The sequence below is a fragment of the Ciconia boyciana genome, chromosome 2, assembly GCF_034638445.1.
Source record: "Ciconia boyciana chromosome 2, ASM3463844v1, whole genome shotgun sequence".
NCBI classification, from domain to species: domain Eukaryota; kingdom Metazoa; phylum Chordata; class Aves; order Ciconiiformes; family Ciconiidae; genus Ciconia; species Ciconia boyciana.
In genome coordinates, this window is record NC_132935.1 from 23,089,396 (window position 1) to 23,099,938 (window position 10,543).

At 52.8% G+C, this 10,543-nt stretch overlaps 1 protein-coding gene across 1 annotated transcript; it reads left to right on the forward strand.

The window, feature by feature from the left end:
• The first annotated feature begins 23 nt into the window (after positions 1-23).
• On the forward strand, positions 24-6,009 carry KLF10 (KLF transcription factor 10). The gene is made up of 4 exons (XM_072852088.1): positions 24-217; positions 2,340-2,588; positions 2,692-3,592; positions 4,504-6,009. The coding sequence occupies exons 2-4, from the start codon at positions 2,358-2,360 to the stop codon at positions 4,761-4,763; spliced, it is 1,392 nt and encodes a 463-aa protein (XP_072708189.1). The 5' UTR covers positions 24-217; positions 2,340-2,357; the 3' UTR covers positions 4,764-6,009.
• Positions 6,010-10,543: the final 4,534 nt, after the last annotated feature.

Genomic DNA, 10,543 nt, shown 5'->3' on the forward strand with positions numbered 1-10,543 from the left:
GCGGGCGCCGGGCGCCCATTGGTTGCCGCCTCACACACCTTTGCCGGCGATTGGCGGCGGGCGTCCGGGAGCCCCGCCTCCCCCCCCGCGCGCGGGGCTGGGGGAGCCGCCACCTGAATGGGGAGCGGCGAACAAAAAGAGGAAAATAACGGCAGCGGGCGGAGAGCGGCGGCGGCGCGGGCTCCGGTCAGCCTCGGCTCCCCGCCACCGGCCGGCGGTGAGTGACCGGCCCCGCCCGGCGGGCCGAGCGCGGGCCTGCGGACCCCGCGAGGGAGGCAAGGGAAGCAGGGCGGCCCCGGCCGCGCGTGGGGCGGTGGGGGACGGGGCGTCCCCGGGTGGGGAGGGAGTCCCCGGGGGTGGCGCGGCGGGGGGATCCCGAGGGGACGCGTGGGGGCGGCCGGCGCTCCGGGCGAGAGGAGGGACCGCGGGCAGCGGCATGGGCGGGAGGTCGGACTGAGGCGGCGGCCGGAGGGGGTGAGCCGCGGCGGGGGGACCGGAGCTGCTGGGCGGCCTGCGGGGCGAGGGGCAGGAGCGGGGGAGAGCCTGCGGGGCGGGCGGGCGAGGAGAGCCGCGGCGGGGACGGAGGGAGAGAGGAGCTGCCGGGAACCTGTTGGCACCGCCGGGCCGGCGACGTGCAGCCTGTGTGCGGGCGTGCCCGGGCGCGCCCAGCACGGGGGAGCGGCGCGGGCGGCAGGCTCCGCCGCTGCATGTGCCAGGCGGCGGCGGGGGGAGGAGGGAGCCGGAGGGATGCCGGCGCGGCGGGGGGAGGAGGGAGCCGGAGGGATGCCGGCGCGGCGGGGTCAGGCGGGGGCGGCGCGGCCCGCCGCCAGGAGGAGGTGGGCGGCCCGGGGGCCGGGAAGCGGGCCGGCTCTGCGGGGAAGAGCCAGCCGCAGCCGCCTCCGCCGGCAGAGCCGAGCCGTGGGCTCGCTCCCCGCGGGGACGCCGCTTCGCTTCGCTTCCCTTCCCTTCCCCCGCGGCGGGAGGCGCCGGGTGTGGCGGCGCTGACCCTCGCCCGGCCCCCGCCCGCTGTGCGGCGAGGCGAGGCGGCGCGGCTCCGCCGGCCGGGCCTTCCCCCGCCCCGCGGGGCCCCGGGGAGGCGGGGCGCGGCCCGGCCCCGCCCTGCCCTGCCCGCGGCGGCTGTGGCGGCCTCCCTTCCTGCCGGCTGCCGCCTGCTGAGAGCGGGGGCGGCCGCGCGGGGAACTGGGTGAAAGGTCGGCGCGCGGCAGTGCCCGCGCCGCCGAGCAGGCGCTGATCACGCTTTGTTCACATGCCCCCGCCCCGCGCCGCGCCTCGATCGGCGCCGGCCAATGGGTGCCGGCGCGGCGCGGGGAGCCAATAGGGGAGGGCGGGGGCGGTGCGCGCGGGGGCGGGCGGCGGGGAGCGCCGGCGGGGTGCGCTGAGGTGAGGGTGACGCGCGCCCAACGGCCGGGGGCGGGGCCCGCGCCCCGCCGCCCTCCCCTCAGCCCGCCGCTGCGGGGGCGGTTCGTGACAGCCGGGGCCGGTCTGCCGCCCAGGGGGTGGCCAGGTCTCCTTAAAAAGATGCAGCTTAGCCGTGGCTCCAGCTGCCTGGAGACGCGGCTCTGCCACCCACACCATCTCATCGGGGCGGCGGGGGCGGCGGGGGCGGGGGGGGGAGGCGAGGCGGAATTTGCCAGCGGCGGTGGGCACCATCCCTTAGAAATTGAAAGCTGAGTTAGGGATAATGGTGGAACATACAGCTTAGGAGGCTTTCTGCGTGGGTTGGTTCCGTGTGGTGACCGGTCAGATAGTGAATATACATACATATATTTCACTTCTCCAAGTTGATTATTTTCCTTGCATGTACGCGTGTGTGAGAGAGACCTTTTGAGTATTTTCTGGAACATTTTTGGTAGCTAATACCTTTTGAAGAAAATGTGCATCAGTCCCAGTATGGTCTTTTCTCATGTGTCAAAATAAGCACAATACTCGGGGCTGAGTTTAAAGCAAAAATGGAAGGAGGGTGGGATGGGGGAGGAAGTTTTGTTTTCTTTTTTTTGGGGTGAAGATTTTTGTTAAGCGTTCAGATGCAACATTTGCAGTATGGAATAACTTAAACTGTTGCTAAAGATTTGGGGGGAGTTCTTTTGTCTCAAGAAAATATATAATCTTCACCAGATGGCCAGATTTCCCCATGAACAACTTCATAAAAATATTATATAAATAAGAAAGAGGGCAGGAAAATACTGGCGTACCCCCACATGACCAAGTGTATTTAGCTTGCACAGGTTGCTTTGCTTGGTTTTTACGATGCCTTCTTATAAGTAGCTGCAAAATAGTCAAACTTAGCATCAGGTTTAAAGTTTGCTTTTTTCCTCTAGCTGAAACAGGAGGAAGAAATGGAGATGATGACTGAGAAACAGAGAGATACTAGGTATTTCTGGAACAATACTCCTGAAAAAAGCGATTTCGAGGCTGTAGAAGCCCTTATTTCTATGAGTTGCAACTGGAAATCAGACTTCAAAAAACATGCAGAAATGAGACCTATAACTCCAGCATCTGATATGTCAGAAGAGAGTGACGAGACTTTGCTTCCTGGAGCAGCGGACTTTAATGCGATACCAGCATTTGTAAGTTTTTGAATTTGTACGTGTGCGTCCTTGTTTTTAATAATTAATGTGGTGATGTGTTGGTAACGCGCCCCCCCATTACTGTGTCTGTCTCCCCGCACAGTGCCTGACCCCCCCCTACAGCCCTTCCGACTTGGAGATGTCACAGGTGGTCCATCCGTCGGCACCAGCACCTGCTGCAGCGCTCGGCAAGTCGCTGGCCGAGGCTGCCAAGCCTCCTCTGGCCACACCTCGGAGAGAGGCAGAGAGGCCTCCAGCAGCCGGGCCTCTGAAGGCTCAAGTGACGAGTGTTATCCGCCACACGGCTGATGCCCAGCTTTGTAATCGCAAAACCTGCCCGGTGAGAACAGCCAGTGTGCTGAAATACCAGGACAGTCTTTCGAGGGAAACAAACAGTAAACAAAATGCCAAAGTAGAACGTTCAGTGTGTTCCTCCGTGGCACTGAGCAGAGCCGGTGATGAGAGCAGTGAACTGCTGGTGGCAGAAGGAAAAACCACAGAACCAGCTGTCGGTCCGGTGCCCCTGACAAAGCCCTCAGTCAGCAGACATCAGCCTGTCCCTGGGTCGGCACAGCAGTCGGCAGCGGTGGCACCGCCGTGCCCTGCCCAAGGCAGTGGAGCTCCCCCTGTGCCAGTGATTTGCCAGATGGTCCCGCTGACGACAAACAACAACGTTGTGACGGCCGTAGTGCCCAACACCACACCGAGCCAGCAGCCGGCTCTCTGTCAGCCCATGGTCTTCATGGGCACCCAAGTTCCCAAAGGTGCTGTTATGTTTGTTGTGCCCCAGCCAGTTGTGCAGAGCGCAAAGGCTCCCATTATTAGTCCGAACGGCACGAGACTTTCTCCCATTGCCCCTGCTCCCGGCTTCATACCTTCTACAGCAAAAACCACTCCTCCCGTTGATTCTTCAAGAATAAGAAGTCACATTTGCAGCTACCCAGGATGTGGGAAAACGTACTTCAAGAGCTCCCATTTGAAGGCTCACGTCAGAACACACACAGGTTGGTCACTGTTGATGGATGTTAAAAATTAATGTAGAAGATTGCCGCTATATATGCAACTGGTTAGGGTTCTAGCGATTACTGGATTTGTTCATGGAACAAATTGTGGGGCAGCAACAAAATACTTTTTTTGCCAGCGTTCATTATAATGCTGCCTAATCTCTGACAGGAAATCTCCCGGAGGGGAAGTTGACTCAGCAGTTTGTTTGTGCTGGACTTGCTTCGTGTCAGAAGACACTCACTGATGCTTCTTCTGAGTGTGGAAGCAAGACCTTGCCCAGTGTAGAGTATGCTTTTCCAGAGTTAAAGACACCTTATTAGGCTTCCCCACAAGAATGCCTTTGTCAGAAGTGGGTGAAACTTAGAGATTCTTTTTTGAAAGAATATGAGGATCCACTCCAAACTGTTCCTACCTTGGTTATTTTAGGGTAACTTCTCCACGCCTCAGCTCTTAATCGCAGTAGCAAAAAGTGTCACGCATGTTTTCACAGAGGCTCACAGTGCACTACCAGAGCTCTGTTACATAAAATGTTATTACAGGTTGCGTTTCAGAGGGTAGTTTTGGGCATGCTAAGTCATCATAATCTGCAGTTCATGTGGAGCTGAGAGTTAAAATCAGCTGTCTTGAGATGTAAAGAGCATCTCAAACTATTTGGTTCCAGAGAATTGTTAACCCTTTGTACTGCTTAGCCTTGAGGATAGTGAGTCTGCATGTTTAAATATTGGTATATAAACAATTTTTCACATTTCATATATATATATAAAATTAATATTTATGTAGATTTTTGTCTCAACTGTCATAATAGAAACTTTTCAGTAAAAAAGTCAAATCCTGCCAGTCAAGGCAGTAGTGTTTGTTGCTCGGTTAGCACTCATGGGGTTTTTTTCTTTGTTGTTTTTTTTTCTTTTAGGAGAAAAGCCATTTAGTTGTAGTTGGAAAGGCTGTGAGAGAAGGTTTGCACGGTCTGATGAACTGTCTCGCCATCGCAGAACGCATACCGGGGAGAAGAAGTTTGCCTGCCCAATGTGTGAGCGGCGGTTCATGAGGAGCGACCACTTAACGAAGCACGCGCGTCGCCACTTATCGGCTAAGAAGTTACCAAACTGGCAAATGGAAGTGAGCAAGTTAAACGATATTGCTGTGCCACCAACGTCTGCGACCGCGCAGTGAAAGGACTTATTCTGAAGACGTGGAATTAACTGTTGTCGCTGGGATATGCCAGCTAAAAAAAGGCTTTTGCTCCCGGTCTGTGGTTCTCCTGCGCTGGCTGCTGATGGCAGTGCAGCAGAGAGGCAAAGGCAGTCTGTGCTCAGTCACAAAAAATGTTGCTGGGAGAACCAGTGGCTGACTGGAATAGTGGGTGTCTTTTGCACTGGTAAGGAGAGAGAGAAAGGGAAGGGTCTAGAGCAGAGCAGCACACACTGCCGGTTTTGAATTTTGCAAATTATTCATACGTACTCTAGACCAGTCACGCATGTTACTGAAGGTTTGCTGCTGACGCTTGAGACCAACTCCGATTTTAACTTTCCGTTGTCAGTCTTCAGTACAACACAGACTAGAAGACAGCAATGTATGGGTGCAGGCTTGAAAGCCCAGAGTGCGCCTGCGTAAGATAATCTAAATTGGTTTTCCTACTTCTGCCGCCTTTTCTTGGTGGGAATCTTTTCCTCCTATCCATTCTCTGTCCCAGTCATAAGCGATGGTTTGGTGCCAGACTCCTGGAGATTTGAGAGCTGTCCACCTGCTCGGGGTGTTTAACATCCCCAGCTTTATGCTGCTGTCCAGGGGGGCTTGGAGCGGGTGTTAAGGGGCACCACGGGGGCAGTTGGACGGTAGGGAGGTTTCTGAATCCTCATTAGCTTTGTAATATTTTCCCAGCTGCTTTGGCAAGCTTTGTGATTATTACGATTGGTTGTACCTGGGCATCGTACGATGCTTCTGCTTTTGTGTTGCTTATGGTTTCCTTTATACCTTCTCACAGTTCTGTACCACTGCCTTTTTCATGACCGGATACAGTGCACTTTCAAGAGAAACATTGTAACTGTAAACAACTCGGGTTGCTTAAGGAAGAAAACCAAGAATCTTGGGCTTCTTGATGGTGTTGTTCTTTGAAAGACAGTTTATACTAAAAATGAAATGGATATATTATGTATTGTATTAAATTAGAAGGTTGTGATTCGAAAAGTAAAAAGAGGCAGTAAAGACACCGGCCTAGAATTTAAACTGTAGCTTTTGTGACAAATAATGCATCAACTTTCACTATTTCTATTTTATCCTATTATGTTGAGGACACATATCAGAAAGTGAACAGTTTGAAAATAGTGTATTAGATACGCTTTTTGTGACTACTTTAAAGATTTGCACATTTCTTATGTTGTACTTTATACTTTGTTTACAATAAAACCAATTTTCTGTAATATAGACGTCTCTGTTCTTTCCCCATAGCAGAACTTAGCCCTTTGCAAGGAAAGTAACCTCAAAACAAAGTATAGTGTCCCTCAATATGTGTCCTGACCAATGAAATGCTGTCTCTTAAACTTTGATTATTTTTTTTTTTTTTTAAGCTCTATAAAGCCAACAGGAGTGGAATTTCAAGTCTGCTCTTACCACTCTGAGTCTCTGGTTTGGTTTTTGGTTGTTTTTCCTCCTCACTCTTCATCCCCCCCTCCTTTTCTCCCAGCACCCAAAAATAAATGTGCTGATGTGGGCCATTATAACACTGGTGAAAAATACTTCCTTTTTCTTGGCGGTGGAACCGCACGGTCTTCCCCAGGATGGAACCCAGCCCGTTTCCGATGGCCAGGCCGTCAGGTGGAGGTGGTGGCTGCTGCCCCGGGATCCCGACCCCTCGGCGGCATTGCCCAGGGCCAGCCGGAACGCAGCACTGCTAGGGAGATGTGTGCTTGCTGTCGCTGCCCTCCGGGCGGGGGTTTGCCGGTCTCCTGTAGGAGACTCCTGCAGGGCAGAGGGCAGGGCGGTGGCTGTCACCTGCTCGGGCCGGAGGTGGGCTGCGCGGTTTCTCTGCCTTCTGCTGCGCCTGCCTGCGTGCTGGGGGTGGCCGCTGAGTGCTGGTCCTGGGGGCTCCTCTGCCTCCTGCTCTGCCCTGCCCGCGGGGATCCCCAGGTTGCACAACTGCATGGCTGTTTACTCACTGCCCTGCCCGGCGGGCTGTTTGGGACAGGGGCACTCCTTACCTTACCCTGTTTGACGCAGGGCCCTGCGTAGGAAAAGCTTGAGTCACTGCCCTTTCTTCTTGTTCCAGGGGGAATACGGCATCATAGCCCAATGCAAAAAAGACGCTTCCCAGGAGCCTGAGTCCCGCTCCGCCATCTCGCTTCAAGGTATTTTACGTTTCGTGGGTGTAAGATGAAATATTTTAACAGCTCTGGATCTGAAACCCTTCCATGTCTGCAACTAGCCATTGGGCTAGGAAGCCGGGTCCCCTCTCCAGCTCTGTCTGGCACACTGAACCTTGAATCCCGTTTTGTGCCGTGGCCCCACGTAAGGAGGGCGTAAAGAAAGTGCCACCCCCATCGTTACCCTGCCCGGCCGTGGCTCTCCCCGGCAGCCCGTGAGGTGGGCTTTGCACCCCCTCTAGCTCAGCAGGGAGCTGAACTTAAATCTGACTTCCCAGGCGAGTGCTCTCACGCTGCCATGCAATGAAAAGGGAAGAAAGGGAGTTCCGTGCCGTGGCCATCTCTGCTGCCTGTGTTTTCTGAAGAAAATCAGCTGCTGGTGCTTTTGGTGTGGCACCCAGCTCTGGAGGTGTGCGTGGGGCACCCTGAGAGCACCCGCTGGTGGCACCGCTGGGGAGGCTGCAGAGGAAGGCCTGTTTCTGGCATTGCTGTGAGCTAAATAAAATACAGTTTATCACTCTAAATACAGAATTTAACAGTAAGAAGTGTAATTCTGACTGGTTCCAGCCGAAGGCAGGGCTGTAATTGTGAATTTACCTCATGTGCCATTTTTTAAAGCTTAATCATGGAAGCCAGCTGGAAATTAAATCAGCCATTCAGGGGTTTAATCCAAGTCTAACCTGAAAAATGCAGTCGAAAGGACGTTATTAGACACCTTTTCAATGCTGATTTTATTCTGCAATCAAATTTGGTTGCATACCAGGAAACTTTTAATGAATTTTCTACAGATTTCTGTGAATAATTATTCACAGAATGATTATTAGGGTTTCCTTACTCCTCTGTGTAAACCAAAACCACATCTCTATTTTGTCCTCCTATTTGGGTTTAATGATGAAGCCAAACAGAAACGCAAACCAAAACGCTCTCGGCGAACCCCCAAATTGGTACTCGGATGCCAACACTGGCGGGCGCTGGCTGTGGCGGGGCCTGCTGGGGCGGCCGTGGCTGTCGTTTGCTGTGCAGACACCCGGCTCCGGGGATCCGATCCGCAGAGATCCAGGAGATCAGCATATATTGTTGGAAGCAGATTTCAGAAGTATCTATAAACCCTTCACCTTGCTGCTTAGCACTGATCTCCGAAGTGACGTGCACACATAAAAATGGATGCCACAGTGGTGACATCGATTACGCAAGTTGGAGCAAGAGCCATTCCCTGTCCTGGCGGGCAGGGAAGAGCAGTTGGGGTCTCACAAGTTGTCCTGGGAAAGGAGGGATTGAGCCACCGTGCCCAAAGCAAGGTGGTATAACCCACTCTTGGTACGCCTACCTTGCCGATGGGTGCTGGGGGAGACGAGGGACCGTTTGGGGGGCAGAGGGTGCCTGCCTGCCCTAGGCGTTGCGCAGGCAGCTCGCTCCGGCTGCAGGAGGAGCAGCAGGGCTGAGCAGGGCTGAGCAGGACACATTGTGGGGCTTGGGGTCTGGTTATCCCACCCCCTGGCTAAATCAGCATGGATAAGCCACAGGACTGTGGTGCCAGGACACCCTGCATGTGTCCTGAGTGTGCCTTTGCCAGTGCTTGGGGGATTTTAAGCTCTTCGGAGAGGACGGAGAGAAGGCTGGAAAAAGCAAGCATTTTCCCTTGTGGTTTGGAGAAGAATAATTTCCATTACAGCAGGAGTATTTGTGGAAGGCTTAGATGCTCTACGAGTGAATTAATATGTATTTTAAAAGAAGAGGGGTCCTGAGCTGGGGCAGCTTGTCTGGAGCCACAGACACGGCTAAGACGAGAACCAGGGCAGCCTGTCTACCCATCCGTCCTGCCTGGAGAGCTTGGCTTTCTGAGGTTTTTCCTCCCAGGCTTCACCATCCAGCAGTGCTATTTCAAGACAACCTTAACCAACCGGTCCTGGGGTCCTGGCAGAGGGTCTGTACAGCCTTGGTGCCAGGGTGGGTGCCACAGTGCAGACGTGGCACATGCCCGAGAGCCGAGAGGAAGGGCTTTATCACTGGCTGGCCTGAGACTTGCACACCGCATGCAGAGGCATCAGGTATTCCCCTGGCAGCTCCCCATTTTGACTGTAAATAGATGATTCATTTGTCTGCTTTGGCAACAAACTTAGATCACCAAGGAAACATTTGCAAGCTGCCAGAAAAGTTAAAGCACAAAATCAGGTCAAGAAAAATGATGAATGAATGAATATGTGTATTGCGGGCTCAAGCTCCCTGCTGTTCTGTACCACCAATTTTCTGCAGGAGCAGTCTTTGCTTCTCCTGAAGCATGTGGTCAGGGGGGTAATATTCAGCTAGAACAAATGTTTTCGGAATATGTCTTATGATGCAATTGAGCATGTCACACGGAGCTTCCATGTCTTTTCTAGGGATATTGTGATCTGGAACGCTTTCTGTTGTCACCAAAAGAAAATGTGATACTTAAGCAGCAAGAAAATGAGAGCAAAACATATCTTTAGCCATCTCATTATATGCAGGAGAAGATAGGGGCTAAGCTTGCTAATGCACTTGCTATGTTGTGATACAAATCAGGTAATAATCATGTAAAATGTGTTAAGTAATTCAGAAGCTTTGTTAGGATACCACAGTTTTGATGAAACTTTATACTTGCTTGTGTATTCTACTCTGAAAGTCAAAGTAATTGTCTGGTGAAAAAAATTCTGCTGTTACCACTACTTCAACTACTCAGGAGGTTTTGGTAGGTATCAAGGTACCCGCATGGCAACAACTTCCCAAATAAACCGATGCAGCAGTCATGGGGAATGCCCGCGCACTAACAGCTGCAGCGAGGCACAAGCACACGCTGCCTCGGCTAAATATTCCCCAGGGCCTCTGCAAAACGTAAATGGCTTTGAATAGCTGCGGCATACAGCATCTCCTCTCTGCCCAGCTCACCTCCTGTCTGCTTCCAACAACACGAAGGAGGAACTGACATTTATCAAGTCTATTTTTTTTTAAAAAACCTTCACAAACTTCTCATTTTGTTAATGCCAGCTGGGCTGGATTCCATCCCGTTGTCATCGTTTAATTGTGAGGGCTGGGATCTTTGCAGCGATAGCTAGGGGACTGGCTCGGAGTACTTACTGTGAGCAGCAACCTCAGGCAGTTTAAACACTTCTGCTTGGGAAATAGAGCTTTTAATGTTTAATTGCCTAGTAGGCAGCTGGAAAGTACAACCCCTACCTCCCCAGAATGAAAAGAGAAAGAGAGTATTGCATGCAACCTGAGCAGAATTAAAGAAAATACAGAGTACATTAATGGCCTAAAATGCAGAGTCGTCAAAATGTTAATGAAACCCTCATCAAGTAAATAATAAAGCAACTCCTCTGACCCCGTCAGCCGTGATGTAACATCACCAGTCGTTGCAGTCACTAAATAAAAAGATAGTTAGAAGCTGCAGCGTTGCAAGAGAACAGAACAGCCATCTTCAAACAAGCTATGCAATCAGCTTAATGAAGACATAATTCTTGATCAGCTGCAATCAGTATTCATCAGGTAATCCCCACTAAGGGGGAGGGAGTGCAAAGGCAGAAGCAAGGGCCAGGTTAGCCGGAGGGATTCCCCCGTTTGCAGCTGCAGCACAGG